General features: G+C 41.1%; 2 protein-coding genes across 5 annotated transcripts; both read left to right on the top strand.

Annotated features, from left to right (window-relative positions):
- The first annotated feature begins 2,132 nt into the window (after positions 1-2,132).
- Positions 2,133-14,780, top strand: si:ch211-221n20.8 (uncharacterized protein LOC100034409 homolog). 3 transcript variants are annotated; one of them, XM_061684034.1, is made up of 21 exons: positions 2,133-2,181; positions 2,258-2,527; positions 3,600-3,719; positions 3,834-3,974; positions 4,530-4,655; positions 4,789-4,821; positions 5,038-5,160; positions 5,305-5,427; positions 6,708-6,830; positions 7,236-7,358; positions 7,590-7,712; positions 8,373-8,498; positions 10,045-10,173; positions 10,256-10,348; positions 12,346-12,441; positions 12,642-12,737; positions 12,838-12,933; positions 13,912-14,013; positions 14,109-14,214; positions 14,298-14,414; positions 14,530-14,780. In XM_061684034.1, the coding sequence occupies exons 1-21, from the start codon at positions 2,178-2,180 to the stop codon at positions 14,603-14,605; spliced, it is 2,346 nt and encodes a 781-aa protein (XP_061540018.1). In that variant the 5' UTR covers positions 2,133-2,177; the 3' UTR covers positions 14,606-14,780. The 3 variants fall into 3 exon arrangements, with proteins under 3 accessions (XP_061540018.1, XP_061540019.1, XP_061540020.1); XM_061684036.1 differs by lacking the exon at positions 2,133-2,181 and having other exon boundaries at positions 2,438-2,527; positions 3,600-3,742; XM_061684035.1 differs by lacking the exons at positions 14,109-14,214; positions 14,530-14,780 and having other exon boundaries at positions 14,298-14,408.
- A 1,192-nt stretch (positions 14,781-15,972) lies between these two features.
- LOC133406163 (cytochrome b-c1 complex subunit 6, mitochondrial) lies at positions 15,973-19,230 on the top strand. Of its 2 annotated transcripts, none has more exons than XM_061683549.1 (4): positions 15,973-16,131; positions 16,521-16,553; positions 17,540-17,701; positions 19,032-19,230. In XM_061683549.1, the coding sequence occupies exons 1-4, from the start codon at positions 16,087-16,089 to the stop codon at positions 19,062-19,064; spliced, it is 273 nt and encodes a 90-aa protein (XP_061539533.1). In that variant the 5' UTR covers positions 15,973-16,086; the 3' UTR covers positions 19,065-19,230. The 2 variants fall into 2 exon arrangements, with proteins under 2 accessions (XP_061539533.1, XP_061539532.1); XM_061683548.1 differs by having other exon boundaries at positions 16,518-16,553.
- Positions 19,231-19,864: the final 634 nt, after the last annotated feature.

Here is a 19,864-nt window from a genome sequence, read left to right as displayed (position 1 = left end):
GTCTCGGGTCCACACGAGAAGGCAGCGATTTGACGTCACTAAACCACCTTTATGCTCTTTTAAACACGTTTAACCGGGTGAGTTTATTACTTTGTATCATTTTCAAGCTGTTAAAATGGAGGGGGGAAAATAGTCAGGTTCAAAGTGAATGGTTTTGTTCATTTGGGGTTTCTTCTTCGTGGGGGTCCTCACGCCACTTCCGTGTTTAATCGACGACTCATTGTTCGGTATAATGTTTTACATCAAAGAATATTGTGAACTGTTCTATTGTATCTGCCTCTTTTGTTCCGAGGAAAGATGGAGGAAGGGGCTTCGTGTCAACTTAATAACAGGGTGCACTTCGCTTCTGTGTTGTTCTGCCTGTCTGGACATGTTCACTATGAATGAAGCCTTTTTTTTTTTTTTTTTTTTTTAAACAAGTAGATTATATTTTACCTTTCCTTACACATTTGCTGACAAAATTAACTACTCATGTATTTTATTATTTTTTTTTAATACTCTTTCTGAATCGACCGAAAATGACACAAAGCGGGCGGGCAAGCAAGCAAGTGGTTAGCAAGTCTGCCTCACAGTTATGACAGGTTCTTGGTTTGAATCTCGCCTCCGGCCTCTCTTTGTGGAATTGGTATGCGCTCCCTGTGTTTGGGTTTTCTGCGGGCTCTCCAGCTTCCTCCCACATTAAAAAAACATGCATGTAAGAAGAACTCTAAATTGTCCATCGGTGTGAATGTGAGTGTGAATGTTTGTTTGTGTACATGTACCCGACGATTGACTGACGATCAGTCTGGGCTCTATCCCGGCTCTAACCCAGTCGGCTGGAAGAGGATCCACGTGCGACCCCAATGAGGATAAGTGGTATAGAAAATGAGTGGATTGATGTACTTTTACCACATTCACAGCTGTTAAACATTTCACATTTCATATGGTCACTCTTTGGGTCATGAGTCTTGTTTGCTCATCTGTAAAGTTGTATATGTACATATATCTCCTCCTCCTTTTTATCGTCCTACAGAATCAAGACATGTCTCATCTCTGCATCCTCCTGTCAGCCCTGCTGCTGGTCGCCTCAGCGGCCGAACCACAGAATAGCCGTGAGGGAGACTGAAAATGAAGACGTAAATGGCACGCAGGCAGACCTCGTCAAGGATCAGGCAAGTGACTGAACTACATAGCATGGAGATCAGGTTTATTAAACCCGCAGGGAGGAATTTTGACGGCGTTACAGCCTTAGAAGGAAAACATCCATCCATTTTCAACTGCATATCTTGTTTAGGGTTAGGAGTGAGTTGGGGTCTATGCTAGCTGAATTTGGGCAAGAAGGGCAGTACACGCTGGACTAGTTGCTAGTCAATCGCAGGGCACATATAGACAACTATTCATACGCACATTCCCGCCTATGGACAACTTAGAGCAGCAATTTAGCATTTTTTTTTTTGTAATTTAGGTAATTAAAATATATCTATCTTTTATTTATGTTCAATTCTTATTGTTAATATAGCTCGTTAAATTAGTTAATTCATTTATTGTAAATAATAAATTAAAACATTAGTATAGTAGTAGTATAGTATTAGTAAAGAATTTTTATGTACTGTATATTTAACAATTTTGTATTTATTAAATCATTGGTTAATTATAAATTAATTTTCAATAATAATTACTGAATTAATAGTTTATTGTGAAACAATTTACATACTTTATATACATTTTAGATAAGAAAAGGAAAAGAAAAGTGGAAACAATTTTGATCACTTTTTCTGCAATCAGCAGTATGCATTCTGACAAGAGTGAGGCAGTAGATGACAGTGGACAGTGTTTAATGTGAAGCACACACAAATGCGAAAAACAGGGATTTAAATTTCCTCAATTGGCAATGAGGGAAATGAACAATTAATTGTTTGAAAATATATATTAATAGTATTTTCTGAACTTCTGTTTGGATAACTATTTATTGTGAGTGTTATTCTGCTCAGTAAAGGAGATGGAGTAGAATACTAACTATTTTTACTCAGTTGCTTAAAGACACCATTTATCAACAATCATCTCAACACCTTTCACTAACTTAACTTCTTAAGCATCAATTAATTAATTACTGTGCCCATCCTTAATTGAACTGCTGTCCTCTTTTACAGATAAATAATCTAATTGAAAACGGATCCACTCCAAGTCTCACGCCTACGATGGGTGATGTTAAAAACAAATTCATTTCATTTTGAGTCATAATGTGGTTTCTAACATACAGTATATTCTTTTACGTCAGCCACTTCTCTCAAGACTACCGCTCCAAGGCAAGCATCAACTGCTGCTCTCAGCCAAGTGACCACTCTAAGCCAAGCGTCCAGTACTGCTCCCAGCCAAGCACCCACTACCGCTACCCACCAGGTGTCCAGTCTTCCACCTCAGTGTCCCGGCAACCAGGTGATGGTGGAGGGCAGCTCGGATTGCGGCTGCCCGTCCGACTTGATTAAGGCTGGAGACTTCTGCACATGCCCGCTTGGCTTCAATCTTGAAGGAGCAACAGGGTGTAAAGGTACAGCGGCAATAAGACCAGAACATACGGTGTTCATTAGTGTAATAAGTAATTATAATGGTGAACTTTTTAAAAACATATCGTACTGACATATTTAAATAGAATTTAGAGAATTTAACCCTTTTTGCCGAATTTGTGCTTCATTTCAATGGATATTGTGCTGCTCCTTTTGGTGGGTGCTCCTTGGCCACCTAGGGGCAGTATACTAAAATCATATGGATATACAGCAGTAAGCCGCAGTACTATTAGTCATTCTTCACGGAGGATAAAGAATATATACGTGTTCGTCTTGTTATCTGCCTACATGTGTTGCTCCACAGTTTATGTTCAAATATCAGTTGGTTAAAGGGTTATACTGTATCACATTGCGACGCCGATGATATTCATTAGCCCGTCTATAGCCTTTTGCATTGTTTGTTAGCATTAAGCTAAATAGAATTGTTAGCTGAAGCTGAACGGTGCGGTTATTCTAAATACACAACGTGAATTGTTCACTATCTGCCAAACTCCTCCTTGTTGTGAAGTCCGTTGAGTTGAGTTCAGTGCTACCATACAGCGCTCGCATCTTAAAATGTTCGAGCAAAAAATCAGCCGACAGACAGTTTATGTCTGGAAACACTCGCAAGTTGGGTCACTCGAATCTCAAGGCACTCTACCACTTGACAGAAGCGGCAAGTTATGTTTATTTGCAATGCACAGGTGGATCTCAGTTAGCTAAATAGATAATAGATGAAAGTCCATTTATTTTGGGAGCGCAATTCAGAAAGTGAAACTCAAACAGATTCAATGAAGACATTGGGAAATATGTTTCAGAATCCCAATTCCTACCTAATTTTGATATGAAAATGAATCTGGTTGGTTTCATATGTAATTGTCAAATTTCTTGAAGGTAAATTTGGGGTCGTCATCAGTTGTAAGCTGCTGTATAATGATTAAGATTCTAAAAAGAAAATTGTAAAATGTTTTACTCTGTATAATACCGTATACAAGATTGACTTTGAATTAACTACAGATTTTTTTTTCATTGAGAAACATATATAATTGAATGTATTTCCACCTCTCCCATCCGCAGATGTCGATGAGTGCTCAGAAGAGGCGCCATGCGGACCTCACGCAAACTGCAACAACATCCCAGGCTCGTACTCGTGCCGATGTCACCATGGTTACCTGAAGGGCGCAGGAGGGTGCCAGGGTCCGTCCGCAGAGATGATGTTTGTGTGTGTTAGCGCATGATGAGGAATAATTAGCCGTGCGGTTTTGGTTCGCGTGCTTCCCTGCTAAACGGCGTACTTTGCTCGTTTCTCAGATGTCGACGAGTGCGCTTTGGCCGAGGTGACGGGGCTTCAAGCTTGCGATGGGAATGCAGAGTGCAGAAACACCCTGGGCTCCTTCAGCTGCTCCTGCCCTGTGGGTTATATCATGGCTGCGAATGGACAAAACTGTGACGGTGAGGCTGGAAATGTATACCTTTTTCAAAATTCAGCCCCCATAGCCAGTTTTGCTCAGCAACATGACCTTTGGTTGGGATGGCTATCATAAGTCAACCCAGAAAAAAATGTCTGAAAAACCATACCAGGGAAGGTACTGCTTTGACTAAGTCTACCATTTGAGTTTGAAGTGGACATTTAGGTCATTTCCCGGTGTAACTTACAAAACTATCGAATTTGTCCGATTGTGACCAAATTTGAACCACATATACGGTGAAGATGCGTCGCTCAAGCTGCTCCAATTTCTTCCGAACCTTCTATACTCGCATCGAGTTCTTCGTCCTGAGCACATACAGATTGCAGTTTCACAGTAATGTTTTTACTTAGTCTTTTCTGAAACTTGCTTCTGATTGGCACAAATGGCCTCAGTGGTCCTAGCACCACCTGTTGCTCTGGCATATTGCTTTATAGTCTGTTATTACAGTATGTTGTCATGTGGGTACTGGCGTGATATAGTTGAACCCTGTGGCGGTCAACTTGCCCCTTTGTCATCTCCGTTCTTAATTCTCTTGTAGACGTGGACGAGTGCAGCTTTGAAGATCTGTGTCGCCGTGAGCTGGGAAACGTGTGCGCGAACACACCTGGGAGCTTTATGTGCCAGTGCCCGACTGGGTTCAGAGCAGAGGCCCCTGCCTGTGTGGGTGAGTTTGGCACTAAGCTTCAGCCTCTCTGGGTTAGTGTGACGTGGCGACTGTGGTACTCTGCAGCTTATCTCAACACACTGATGACTGATTTCATTGTAATGTTGCCATCCTCTCATGCCCATTCTCTTAGGTGCTGTGTGTCCAAACTTCACCATGTGTCAAGGTGGGAAATGTGCTAGTACTGCTAATGTGCACTCATTTCTTTCATTCAAAAATGCTCTTGTCAAGTATGAGTATGATTTGGAAACATCCTACTTACTTATAATACGAATACTACACGGGTGCATTTTAGAATCACATTTATAATATTCACATCTGAGCGGTACATTAACACTAAGTGCATGCCTCTCCCTTCTTCTGCCACTCATCGTCGTCCCAGATGTGGACGAATGCTCGGAGAGTCCCGCGCTGTGTGATGGCCGGGGTGTGTGTGAGAACACGCTGGGCAGCTACAAGTGTGTGTGCCCACCAGGTTACCGTGGAAACGGCACACACTGTGAAGGTAAGCAATTATCCTTGATTTCCCTCTGTGAGGAACGCAACTTCCTGTTGACAGTGTTCTCGCGTGAGTGTGTTTTAAGGCCTTCCCTGAGAATTAGTCACATTTACAGCAATGAACTACGTCCGTTTGTGTCTTTCTTTTCAGATACGAACGAGTGCGCATCGGACGCTCACGGCTGTGACGTCAATGCTCGCTGCGGCAACATCATTGGCTCCTACTTTTGCCAGTGCTACCAGGGTTTCAATGGAGATGGGCATTCTTGTTTTGGTAAATGGTGGGCTGGTGTGTGCATGATCTGCTCACCGTTACACAGCTCAATCTAATCCATTGTAAAGTTCATATAAATTCATAAAATGGCAAAAAAATCCATATATATGCAAAAATGGACATAAAACAATGCAATTATGTTCAAAACTCTATGATCAAATTAAAGTGAAAACGAATAAACTCAATAATAACTTTAAATGACAACAATGTTCGTGAGCTATACAAAAACATCTACGGTATCCATAATCTCAACTGAGTTTCCCGAAACGTTAAAACATCATCACAAACAAGCATACTGCTGGTGCTACCATTGGTTGATAAGTTGTAGAGTTTAATTATCATAGGAGCAATATATTTTTTTTTTTTTTTAGCAAAATTAATTTAGTCAAAATCTGCCATTCTTGAAACATGACCATAAATGACTTGTGTAAATCCATAATAATCGGTAAAAAAAAAACATGATCTGATTCACTTTAGCTGCATTTGCTTTGTAAATTGCGTTATCATCTCATAGTTGGATTTACTACACAAAGAACATCTCAGATTATTATTTTATTTGTTCTTTTGTAAGCGTCGTCTGCGTGGAGGTACCTCCACATTGCATTGAGACTGAATCAATGAAGTAGTTCATTGGCTTGAAATATACATATGGTATCAATTGTTAATTATTTTGATTTTGTATTTATGTGTAAATACTTCAAAGTATTTTCCCTGAGAAGTCAAGATACTACAGTATAAATGAAATCAATAATAAATGGTTAAATCATACATGAATTATTATGTTGGACATGAAAGATACTCACAAACTTATTTTACAAACACAGCATTATCCAACATCTATAGCGACGCACACACACACTTTTCATTTAAGCACCCTTGCAGAAAACTGTGAAAAATGTGTCATTTTACTGCATGGTTCGACTGTGAAAAAGTAACAAATATACTGTTAAAGAAAAAAAAAGTAAGCATTTATTGTAGTACCAAATTAAAACCTTAAAATGTTAGCTCCTAGAATTTTCAATGGTGTTCATTGGGACATTTGTTTTTGTGGGTAGGGAGAAATGCGTCTGTGTTTGTGTAGCATGGCCATTTTAGGCTAACTTACAGAAATAGCAATTCTAAAATTTGAGTTCTAACTCTATGCCACTGTGTTGGATAACCCAATGCACCCAAAAAAACCTGTGCCTCACAGAACTGTACTGCTTGGTGGAAACGCGGTCTTGATGTACCGTACACGCGACAACACCTCTGAATGTTGTCCAATTGTATTTCCTTTACAGACATTGACGAGTGCGCTGTGAACAACGGACACTGTGATCACATCTGTACCAACGAACCAGGAGGCTACAGTTGCCAGTGTGCCTCTGGCTACCAACCGAACCAAGATGGACATGGATGCGCAGGTGAAGCCAGGCTTTGAAGTTAGTTATTGAAGACAGTAAACCATTCGTGGGGTATAGGGGCTCGGCAGCATACAGCCCAAAAAAGATATAAAAATGTTATAATTTCCTAAAGTATAGTAATATATTCAAACTGTAAACATACCCCGAACTATGCTCTAAAAACAGTTTGTCATTTCAAACCCATGCCATACAAATAAGTAGCATACAAGATGATTTGATTTCAATAGAATGCATCCATAGTGTGCATATGGCAAATACGCTCTGCAACTTCCTCTAACAACCCAGGCTAAACTTATATCCTCCCTGACATACAAAGCTTGTCTTTCAGTCCATTCCAGATCCAAATGTGAATGGACCATGTTTTTCAGTATCAGCAGAGCTAATGAAATGTCTCTGAGCCTCCAGACGTGAACGAGTGTTTGTCCCTGAATGGAAGCTGTGCGCACCTCTGCGTCAACACTCTGGGATGCTTCCAGTGCTCGTGCCGGCCCGGCTATCAGCTCCACATCGACGCCCACACCTGCGTGGGTCAGATTACTCGTTGACACTAATCCACTTTTCATTGCAGTATACCTACTCATTTTCAACCATTTAAACATGGATGGGAATCACTAAATCACTCACTGTGTCCACAATTGGATGTTCCAAGAGCACATTTTGTGGTTCAGCGATATCAGAAATGTGTTGCACAGAAAGAGAAAAGTTTGTTGAAAATTACTTTTCCCCTCTGAATATCTCCCTATGATTGTGCGTGCTTAGACATCGACGAATGTAAACTTCAGAACGGCGGCTGCTCGCACACCTGCACCAATTCCCCAGGGGGACACAACTGCCACTGCCCGCCTCCTCTGCTACTCGACACTGACGATCTCACCTGCAGCAGTATGTTAAGGGCAATCATGACATTGTCGCCATCTTGTGTTTTATCCCAGTGGAATGCTACAATGCAAAGCAATTGTCCAACATCCATAGCCACACTTATGATTTCAGTATAAAGGTACCCTTGCAGAAAACTAAAAACAAGTTTGAAATGTTGCTGCATGCTTTCAATAGAAAAAGGTATCGCCACATGGTGGACAAATATGAACAAAATTAATTGAAAGCCATTGCAGTAGTCCAAATGAAAATCTGAATGCCCTAGCTCACTGGCGGAGATGTCACCGACTGATCTGCCGCATCAGTCGCGGCAATTCAGGAGACCAGAGTATTGCTTGCACTCTCACCAAAACTACGTCTCTATGTCTGTTTTTGTGTTGTTTAGCCGTTTTAGGCAAAGACGGACAGAGATGACAATTCCAAAAAGAAAATATTATGAATCTCCTCTGCCAAATTTGACCATGTATAAAATGCTACAATGCAATGATCTGTTTTCTTTCAACCCTGCCAAAATGGTTTAAAAAATAAAAACTGAATGGCACAAAATGTCCCCAGGATCGCTCCAGAGTTGAGGTGTAAGTTTATTTCAATTATGTAAACTGGCTAAATATTAAGCAGTCTTCTTTACAAAACGCTCTCCTGTTGTGTCTTTTTTCATTTGTACAGATGTAACATCTTGTAAACTGAGAAATGGCGGTTGCGACCACGTATGCGTTACGAGGGCCGAGGGCCACGTGCAGTGTAGCTGCCGCACTGGCTGGAAGCTCAGCGAGGATCTGAGAAGCTGCGAGGGTAAGACCACAGGCTACATTTACACTATGTTCCCAGAGGCCACTAAAACGTAGTGCGACATGGGATTTTGGCCTTTTTTCCTCTGCAAGTTTTCTCACGGTCTATGACGGTGTGCGTGACGGACTGTGGGAGGAAGGGGCTGCTAAGTCTCTGAGGCTCAAAGTCACATGGATTCCATTATTTTGCCTGCCTGCCCCGGCTCCAGAGTCGGCGTCAACGCAGGGGGTAGGTGGGGTGGAGTGGGGTAGTGGGGGGCACATACTACAACTAATTCACTGATCTGTCTGTTGTACCAATCTCTCTCTCGCTCTGTCTCACACACACATTCAACATTAGCGTTCTAAACAGGCACGCCGTGGCTGGCATTGTAAGTCAATTAAACACGTGGCTTAGCTTGAGAGTTACAGGCAGCGTGTAAAATGGGAATACATATGCTTGCCGTCCGACCATGGCTCTCCTCCAAGTTTTGATACGCCCCATTACATACTGTCAGGTTTAGTTGTGTTCACTTCGTTTTACTCCGGCCAACTAGGTTTGCCGCGGTACATTTTTTGACACTTAAAAAAATCTGACCGGGTAATCGCGGCCTGTCACGTTTGCCCATCCCGTCCCCAGGCATTGCTCACGACTATCATGGCCTGAAACGGGGCTGCCAGGAATGTTGTGTAAACATAGCCGAACACTGATGTTGACGTCTTGCAATACCAACCATCATCAAAAGATAGTGGTTAATTTAAAAAAATGACTTTAGTAGAATGGTGATGCGACTAGATTTGAGTCATAATAGGATAGGTTGTTTCAAGAAACACACCAAGAACTGGTGCTGTTTGAATGGAACAAATGACATGCTCGGCCTGTAGCGTGGGATTTAGCAGTGGCTTTTTGGGCAGCTGTGTTACGTCAGCCTTTTTGAATGCAACTGGAAAGTCTCCCAAATGTACTCAATGATCAGCTGCACAGTGGTAACAGATATGACTTGGCGAAGTAAGCACTCATCGCCCATCCAGGTTTTTTTCCCCCCTTCGAAATGAAATACAGCGTTTCCCCGCTATTCGTGGGGGGTAGGGCCCGAGCCCTGCCACAAATAGCAAAAATCTGAAAGTAACCCAAGATTGTGCCAAAACATCCATCCATCCATCCATCCATTTTCTGAGCCGCTTCTCCTCACTAGGGTTGCGGGCGTGCTGGAGCCTATCCCAGCTGTCATCGGGCAGGAGGCGGGGTACACCCTGAACTGGTTGCCAGCCAATCGCAGGGCACATAGAAACAAACAAACAACCATTCGCACTCACAGTCACACCTACGGGCAATTTTAGAGTCTCCAATTAATGCATGTTTTTGGGATGTGGGAGGAAACCGGAGTGCCCGGAGAAAACCCACGCAGGCACGGGGAGAACATGCAAACTCCACACAGGCGGGGCTAGGGATTGAACCCCGGTCCTCAGAACTGTGAGGCTGACACTAACCAGTCGTCCACCGTGCCGCCTGTGCCAAAACAGTCCTTTATATTAGACAGTCTTAGAATGCTTTTGTCTTCTGTCATTAGATGCGGACGAGTGCGGAGACTTTACGAACGGAGGCTGCGAGCAGTTGTGCGAGAATCACCCTGGCGCCTTTAACTGTACCTGCAGAGAAGGCTATCAAGTGCAAACGGACGACCCCACCAAATGCCGGCGTGAGTCAAACATCACATCTGCGAGTACCGTCTAGTTTTTATGCTGGCATGACACAAGACTTTTGGTGTTTCGTCTTTCCAGCTGTGTGTGACCCCCCGTGTCGGAACTACGGCTCGTGTGTGGCGCCAAACATCTGCGACTGTCCTCCGGGCTACCCTGGCCTTGGCTGCTCAGGTTCCTTTCTGTACTGACATACTGTATATACCAAGGGGTGGGCAAAACTTAGTGCGCAAGGGAATTTTAAATCTGACAGTATTGTCCCGTATAAAAAGACACAGTAATAACATCTGTTCTCCACATAACCTGCATATACGGAAAATGCAAGCATAAAACACTGCTGTGCCTAATGTATTGTCCTTCCTTGTTCTTCCTCTGAGGGGTCTATTGGCAGTCGGCAATCCAGTTTAATGGCACATTCCTGCCACCGACTGATATTGTCCTTCCACCGCAAGGAAACCAATGTGAATCAATGGTGACTGACTGTTGTGAGGTGTGCTGCCTCCATCTAGCAGTGGGGGTCTGAAGCACACTCGGAACTCAAATTTTGCTCTCAAAATCTCAAAAACCTCGAAAGTTAAGGCACTCTTATCTCAAGGCAGCACTGTAATAAAATGAATCCAGAGCTGTCAAATGTTACGGAACTTACGTATTTTGTTACGGAAATCACTGAACTTTGACTCGTGACGGCCGTAACACTGATTGTTCCAGATATTAGAAAAAAAAAAAAAAATCAGCATCTGACATTACTGGTTAATGTTTTAATGGTTAATGGTTAATTAAACAGATGCTTGGTGCATGCCATTTTATTACGCCGTCCGGCTGCCAAGCTGTGGAAGCGAAAGTTCTCTTTGCGTCCGGTGTCAACTCATTGTAAGTCGCTAATCATCGCCTCTGTGGTAGCGCGAATAAGTTACACATCTTACCATGCTTATTAAAAGTGTCATGAAGGGAAGACGAGGAGTGGATAGGCGAAAACAATGTCAATGCTAATTGCTAAGCTATCGTTACAAGCAGTCGCAAAACAGTGATACAGTACACTTGTCATATAGGTCTGGCTGCAACCGTGTTTTCGTGGAGAGTAACCAACTTTAAACACGAAAATAACAAGCCAATTAATAGGTATTTAGAGATATAAATAAATCTAAATATAAAATAGTTTGCGCAGTTTAAACAGGAATTGTGGATATAAGAAATATAAATATGCATAAATATAAATAGCATGCAAGAGAAGATAAGATAAAATAAAATATCCAATTCAGTCGATCAGCAATCTTATTTATTTGTTTGCAAAATAGAGTGCTGAGTTTTAATTTAGACGTTTGAGATCTAATTAATCTTCTTTAGTAGATGCGTTTTTGTTTTGTTTTGTTTTGTTTTGTTTTGTTTCTTTGTTACCAGGGTTGGCAAAGGTGAATTAATCCGTAGACACCGATATTATTGATGATGGAATGTCGAAATCTCTTACACTGCCGCTTCGATTCAGGCTGCAACTGCGTCCACCATTACAAGGTTGATGTAATAAAAACATTAAAATGAAAAATATTAGACGCCATTATTTGTTAATGATTATGATTATGACTGTTGCGCGGAAAAGTTCATGACAAAATTTAGAAAATATGGAAATTCAGACAAATTTGCACAAATTGTTCTGGAAGGGATTTTTTATTGTTTGGCAGCTCTGAGAATCTGTTTTTAATTGTATTATTTATACATTCATTAATTCTAATTAATTTTCCAATTATTTGATAAGATACAGAAATCCAGAAAATAATATTAAATGTATACATACAACTGATGCTTTTGCTCATATGTTTTATTGTATTATTTACCATAAATACTTTACCCAATTGTGTAACTAGTTAAAGGAATAAAAGCTAAATAAAAACATTTAATTAGCCAGTTTTAGGAAGAACAACTCAATTTAATCAGCAAATATTACAAGAGTCTTAATGCTAGGTCGGCCAGTTTAAAGAACAGAGTGAGTTGGATGTGGCCAGTGGGCCATATTTTGCCCACCCCTGTTATATACTCATTGAACACTACATTAACGAGGTTTAGTACAAAAGGATCAAAGATTGTCCTGTTACATAACCCAATTTTGATTGACACTGGTATTACTTCAACAATATGTTTGTTATTGGAGTTTATAATGTGTTCTATGTGCGTTTCAGCCATGTGCTCCCCACCTTGTGCACATGGCGGTACATGTATGCGCTGGAACAAATGTTTATGTCCTTCTGGCTGGACTGGAGAAGGCTGCCACTCAGGTACGTTGTCTCTTGCGTGGTTATCCCTTGTTATTAGTGTTTCGGTAACCAGTAGAAGTTTTCCTTATTGGATGATGCGTGATACTTGTAGTTTATCCTCATTGTCAGTCTTCTGCTGCTATGTTTCAATTGCTTTTTTAAATAGATGATATTTTTAACATTCCCCCCCGCCACCCCTTGTATCTGATCCTACTTCCCAGCCGTGTGCGAGCTGCCGTGCGCTAATGGTGGTCGTTGTGTGGGTCCCGATACCTGCCAGTGTCCCTCAGACTACACAGGTCCCCAGTGTCTTTTGCGTGAGTAACCCAATATCACCTGGCATGTTCAGTAACAGTCCATCAGTCGGCTTTCCACTTCAGCAACAACACGCCGTTTGTGTGTGTGCGTGATTTGCAGCCTTGTGCACACCCGCCTGTCAAAATGGTGGCCGATGTGTTGACGTCAATAAGTGCACATGTGTTGGTGGATGGCAAGGAGCTCGTTGCCAGATAGGTGAGATTCTGCCCAGATTTAATCCTGGTAATGTACCTGTTTTGCCTGTATTCATAAAAATTTACCCAAAAACAGCACTACAGTGGACCTCTGCTGTTGGCGGAGAATAGAGACCAGGCCGGACCGCGAATGGCAAAGATGTGCGAATAACTGACGCCCATTATAATTGCATAAATAATTGTTTTTATTTTTAAGCCCCAAAAATTCTTGAATAAGCGGCGATAAACCACCAATAAGTGTTTTTGTGGTTGGTTCCGCACCCCTGAAAAAAAACAAAATAAAAATGTAAAAAAATCCACGAATAGGTGAATACGCGGGTGCATTGTATTTCTGAATATGGCATGGCCTAACCCATAACCTGAACTTCAAATATATATATATATATATATATATATATATATATATATATATATATAGCAAAAAAAATTTGTTCTAAATATAAAATCAAATTTTCTCCATACCTGCCATGTGTGTCAATTTTCTTGAGGGCACCAATCATACTTTTGGAGTACTGCTCATGTTGAAGGGACAACTTTCTACAGTTTCCTGCTAAATAATATTTGGAACGTGTTTTCTTGTCTTCTGTGTTGGAGTTTTGAAAGAGACTTTGCTTTGTCCACAGTCCCAAGGCAAGAGATAGTGTATTGCCGTAACTGAGCGTGTCAACGATTCAGACATCGTGTGACATCCTATAAAATAAGTGTCAGACAGCGGCAATTGCTTTCACCACAGTAGGGCAGTATGCGTGTGTGTCAAGTGTCAATTTTTGTGTTTATTTTTTTCAACCTTTATTCAAGCAGGTAAAAAAAAAAAAAAGTTGAGACCAAGGTTTCCCATTCATAGAATGGTTTTACGCAAAATCTTTTACCCAGATCAGTAAGGTGTAGTGGCTTGTGAATTTCACACCCTTGTCCACCATTTTGGCATTCACTTTTACATTTATAGTCTTATGTTCTCCCTTAAATTCTTCTCATTCAGAGCCTATTCAGTGTCAGAAGACTTGTAAAAACGGCGGCGTGTGCGAAGGCCTCAACAGGTGTCGCTGTGCCAAAGGATTCACTGGACGTCTTTGTGAAACAGGTGAACTGCGTGCGTGCGTGTGTGTGTGTGCGTGTGTGTGTGTGTGTGTGTGTTATGTCTGCACTTCTTGACTCTGCTAGCGTGCTCACGCGCAGCCGTGACCACCCCGTGTGTGCCTCCCTGCCGGCACGGAGCCACCTGCAGTCCTCGCAACACTTGTACCTGTCCTGAGGGCACCGCGGGCCTCCGCTGCGAGAGACTGTAAATTAATACCATTTCTAATCAATGGTGTGAAACCGTTTTGGTCTTGCAATGTCATGTGTGCTGTTCTCATTGATGTGCAGGACATGCCCTGTGGTCACCACTGTGGTCAGCATGGCTCGAGCGGTGAGAAAAGCGTTTAGGGAAAGTTACGTCGACCGTTGCGGACCTTTGGGGATTCAGCTTTGCACCAAATACAGGTTTGTATTACATATACATACATATTAGCAGAAGTGCACCATCATTTCGACACATTTACAGTTATATCCTAGTGTCATTAATTATAATAGCATGTGACATTCTCCCCCCCAACAGGATGAATCAGGCACGTGTGTACCTGCAAGCCTACAGGGTGGGCTACAAAATCCACTGTCCAGAGAGGAGAGGCTGACGATGGACTGTTTGAAATAAACATTTCAAAAATCACATTTCAGTCAATGCTGAAGGAGGCAACTGCTGTGATGACTGCAGTTTGCTTAAATGTTGAAATGAGACAGGATATGGCTTAATACTACTGTACAAGCCAAGGTGTTAGTTATCTTGGTTTCCATTTCATATTGTTTTCCTTGAAAGTAAATTGTACAATGGACTATTCTGATTTTTTTTTTCTTACAGCGGATTAAAGGTTATTTTTTTAAAATGACTTAATAGCTGCACTGTCCACACTGACTTGCAAGGTAGTATCAAACCTGTGTGTTTTACACCTGATTCTGACGCAATAGGACCAAATTATATGTACGTATGAAATCATTATCGCTAGAACGTACTGATGTTTGCAGTCTCGCAGCAACACAGATTATTACATTGCAACCCAGTGAAGATATTATCGCCTAGTTCCCATGTTTAACAACGGCCACATACTACCAAAGTGAGAGAAACTGCAGTATAATATGTCCATCTAAATTGGAGGGAAGTATAAATGTATTGTATTGGGTCACTGCCGGTGCAGGCAGAATCAGTTCAGTTACCACTTAATGACGGTTTGAGTGTTATTGATTATCTGTTTTTATATGTGACCTGTGATTGACTGGCGACCAGTCCTGAGCGTTCCCCGTCTCAAAAAGTCTCTCAGATGTCTTTGGGAGAGTCAGTTGGGATATGACCCAGATCTAGATAAGGAGTTGTTTGTCTGTATTGTATGTGGTCTGCGATTGGCTGGCGACCATTCCGCAAATGGAAAAACGCATTTTTTTCCTGAGCATTTTAAAAGTACAGTATAGAATTGCTTTCCTACTTTTTGGTCAAGGCTACGCTTTATGAAATACTTCAAAAATGCATAGCGCCATCTCATAATATCAGGACATCTGGCTAGCCTTTGTCAAATGAAAAGTATGCGACCATGAATAAAGGTAAACAGCCGTGAATCCTCTGGAAGATTTTGTGCACCACACGTAATGATGCCAACCCGTTGTGTTTAGCTTTTTTATACAACCCCCAAGTGGCCAAAATACATTAAATTTAAGCGTCTTGTCTTTATTTGTGTAGTATCGTTTTGAGCCACACGATGGCGCTGAAGGAACGCGTAACATTGCGCAGTATAGTTCCGCTTTCGACCTACCAAACTTAAAAAACCTGGTAGTATTTTAAGAAACTAACCCGATTTTTTTTACTATCATTATATTATTTATAACATGCGCCAAGGATAGTAGTTTTAGGTATATATATATGATAGGGAGACTGTCAAGATATTTGGAGAGAGGGGATTAAGAAGGGATTAGTCTTTTATTTTGAAACAGCGGAAAGTACCGGCGCGCTCTCCCTGACGCTCGCTTTGAATCCGGCCGACGTGACCTGCAGTGTCCTACAAGAGGAAAAAGAAAAATACACTCGAATTGGATTGTGATAAAGTAAGAACACGGGACAGCAGGCAAAATGGTCCTCGGGGAGGAAATGATCACGAACGTCGAACCAGACGACGTATGTACAGGTTCTAATAAAGCCTGATAAACGAATGTGTCACCTTAAAATGATTGGTAACATTAGCTTGTAGCTAGTCAGATGCGGTTAAAATAGGTGATGGGGTACCATTCCTTCCCAATCCCTTGTGTAAACTTTCGAGGATATTTTGTTTTATTGAAAAAATGAATATGTAAAATTGATAACTGTAAATTTGCTCGTCATTAATATATATATATTTTTAAATTCGTTTTATTTGAAAAATGTTATTTGATATTGAGTGATAGGTAGTGTCGTCTAAAACAGCCTGAACAAGTCACTTGTGATGGATTCAGTGCCGGAGAATCCAGTGACCTGCATGACTGAGAATATTCACAGGCACTACTCTCATCGCTGTTTGTTTGCAGCAGGAAGAGGAAGAAGAAGTGGAGGCAGACTTAGTGGTATGTTTGCACATTGTAAAACACTTAACTGTAAATTGACTTGACACATGCACAGCCTGTTTGTCACATTTAGAAGATTTAACAAACCTACAAGTAAATCAGAAAATATATGGTTCTTATTTGTTTACAGATCTATAGTGTTAGTGTCAGGGAGTAACGGATTAGATGTAATGAGATTATGTAATTTAATTACAAAATTCATGTAATTGTAGTCCATTAGTAGGGTGAGAACCTCGATCATCCGGGAGAGGCTCAGAGTCGAGCCGCTGCACCTCCACATTGAGAGGAGCCAGATGAAGGGGCTCGGAAGTCTTGTTCGGACGCCTCCGTGGTTAGGTGTTCCGGGCATATCCCGTTGGGAGGAGGCCTCGGGGCCAACCCAGGACACACTGGAGAGACTGTGTTTGACTGTTGGCCTAGGAACACCTCGGGATCACCAGAAGAGCTGAACGAATGCATCAACGCTGTTGAGTCAACAGCGTTGATGCATTCATTGAAAATTAAGTAATCAAAATGTATTTAGTTATATTACTTTGGGAAAGTAATTGAAATAGTTACACTACTATTCAATTTTCAGCAGGGTAACTTGTAATTGTAAACAACTACAGTGGTCACCTTCAGATTCAGCTAATTGTGGATTTCAATTTTTCTTTTCCATTTTTATTCCAATAAATTACTTATTTTTGAAATGTTAATGATACTGTCTACATGTTTTAAATTCTGTGGAAACTGCTGCATGTTAATGCTTGCTCAGGGAGCAAAATCTGCTAGGGAAAAAAACCCAATTCCAAAGCTTTTCTTTGTTAGAAGAGGAAATTAAGCAAATCCCACAAGGGAGAAGAAAACAAAGAGGAAGTTGGTTTGAGTCATGTCATTTTCATTTTCTTTTTCTATAAGCGAAGAAAAATAATCGTTTAAAATCAGATTTTTATGAAGAAAAAAAATTAATATGTGACTGTCAGTATTCCTAATGTTGTTTTTTTTAGGATCCCCTGGAAACAATGCGAGAAAAGTGTGTTGAGATAGAGCACTGCGTCCACACTCAGGCACGTCTGGAGCAGTGTGCGACCAGAGTGAACGCTCGCTCCTCCACAACAGAAGACTGCACGGAGGAGCTTTTTGACTTCCTCCATGCTCGGGACCACTGCGTACGTGAGATGTGACTGCTTTATGGCTCACAAGATGAATTTACACTGCATGGTCAGGTCAAATACTCATACTCACTGTTTTAACGCTTTTTTTTGTCTTTAGCCGTCGTGCGGATGATTGAAATTTACTTTTTTTTCCCCCGTGCTTTGACTTGCAAGCAAAAACTTGATGGTGCCAGTGAACTTTACAACAAGCAGAGGTTTGGCAGTCAGGGAACAGTTGTTCAAAGAAGAGGTCAAGTGCTTTGTTCAAGCTGTATATTGCTACTCTCAGTTAAACTTTGCTTTCAAAATAAACATAAAACAAAAAAAGTACACATCTATTTACCTTTGGCTCACAAAAATTCGCTAGCTTAATGCGAAGACATCCATCCATTTTCGGAGCCCCTTCTCCTCACTAGGGTCGCGGGCGTGCTGGAGCCTATCCCAGCTGTCATCGGGCAGGAGGCGGGGTACACCCTGAACTGGTTGCCAGCCAATCGCAGGGCACATAGAAACAAACAACCATTCGCACTCACAGTCATGCCTACGGGCAATTTAGAGTCTCCAATTAATGCATGTTTTTGGGATGTGGGAGGAAAGCGGAGTGCCCGGAGAAAACCCACGCAGGCACGGGGAGAACATGCAAACTCCACACAGGCGGGGCCAGGGATTGAACCCGGGTCCTCAGAACTGTGAGGCTGACGCTCTAACCAGTCGTCCACCGTGCCGCCTAATGCGAAGACATAATGGGAAAAGCCACAGATGGGCGAATGAAAGTAGTATTGATATTGTTGTAGTTATAAACCAGTGTTTCGATAAGTCAGTCTCAGGGGTTCAGCGAAGAAGGGTTCAAGATACACCCCACTCGTATGATCTGTGACATCATGCTTCGGTTGACCATCACTGGGGACATGTTACAACATTTTCCAACATTACAACTTTGTCTGAAATCCTTTTATCATAGGGTAGAAATAAAAATGAGGACAAGAAAATCTCATTTTATTTTTCCCAATTTACGAAGGGTTCTGTGACTGCACGTATGGAACTGTGGTGTTCAGTTTCTCCAACAAGGTTGAGAACCACTCTTACAAACCTTTTAAGAACGTATATTTGAAAACAAACTAGCAACACATGTAGACATGCATTATAACAATAAACACAGGTATATATTCTTCATCCTCTGCGTAAAATGACTAATATTACTGCCCTAATTGGAATTGCGTATTGGAATTGTGCCACTTGAGAGCAAAACATTATCACTTGAACTACAAAGTGTAAATCCAGCTGAATAGCGGACACGTGTCAGTATGAGTGATGTGCATCTAATTCCCATTTTTGTCATCTCCAGGTGGCGCACAAGCTCTTCCATTCAGCTAAATGAAGCCGTCTTCTCATTGGCTGTGCCAGTGGCCCGTGCAAGAAGGAGAATATGCTTCTGAGTGCATCTAAAAATATATACTGTATGTACATGAATATGCTGCATGCTGTTTTATCTGTATGATTATGTGAGGAAACTGAATAATTAAAGTGGAATGCTCAAGACAGTTTCCCCTGTGTCTAACTTTTAGTTGAAAGCAGCTGAATTTGTGAATTACATATAGTAAGGCTGTATTTCCTTATCCATTATATAAAAATAAATCTTAGAATTAACCATGCTCTTACAGTACAGATTGAAAAGTAATTGCCCCCTTCCAGTGTTAAATTTTTTTTTTTGGGTCTGTGTACATATCTATCACACTTGAGTGTTGTGGATCAAGCTAATTTTAACATTTCACAAGTAAATACAAAATGCAGTTTCTAAATGATGATTTTATTTATTAAGAGGCCAGGTGGAATCAAAAAGGGATTGCTTTATCATATAGGCTGAGATAAGTTTAGATTTTTTTTTCTCAATGAAATCATTATAGATTTACTTTGTGAGATATTAACATTAGTTTGATCTGAATTATTCAAGTGTAATAAATGACCCCCCCCCCCCCAAAAAAAAAAAACCAAAACCTCATTCTTTTTTACATTATGGTAAAAAAAAGGTTGTTCAGAAAAACAGGAAGGTAGATTGAAACTACTATTATCCTAGGATTCATTTTCAATGAATTAAAAAATCCATCCTATCTTTTTTTCCAAATTAATAAAATATATGGTTAAGTATACAAAATCACTCACAAAATATTGAAAAGGAAA

Source organism: Phycodurus eques, chromosome 8 (genome assembly GCF_024500275.1).
Source record: "Phycodurus eques isolate BA_2022a chromosome 8, UOR_Pequ_1.1, whole genome shotgun sequence".
Taxonomy (NCBI): domain Eukaryota; kingdom Metazoa; phylum Chordata; class Actinopteri; order Syngnathiformes; family Syngnathidae; genus Phycodurus; species Phycodurus eques.
This window is presented reverse-complemented; position numbering and strand designations above follow the sequence as displayed.

Bases quoted from the DNA above. Each gene is read 5' to 3' on its own strand.
- si:ch211-221n20.8 (XM_061684034.1), top strand. The intron at 2,528-3,599 runs GTACAGCGGCAA...TCCCATCCGCAG, and splicing joins AGGAGCAACAGGGTGTAAAG to ATGTCGATGAGTGCTCAGAA. The intron at 4,822-5,037 runs GTGGGAAATGTG...TCGTCGTCCCAG, and splicing joins AAACTTCACCATGTGTCAAG to ATGTGGACGAATGCTCGGAG.
- LOC133406163 (XM_061683548.1), top strand. From the start codon at position 16,087: ATGGTCCTCGGGGAGGAAATGATCACGAACGTCGAACCAGACGAC. The intron at 16,554-17,539 runs GTATGTTTGCAC...TGTTTTTTTTAG, and splicing joins AAGTGGAGGCAGACTTAGTG to GATCCCCTGGAAACAATGCG. The intron at 17,702-19,031 runs GTACGTGAGATG...TGTCATCTCCAG, and splicing joins TCCATGCTCGGGACCACTGC to GTGGCGCACAAGCTCTTCCA.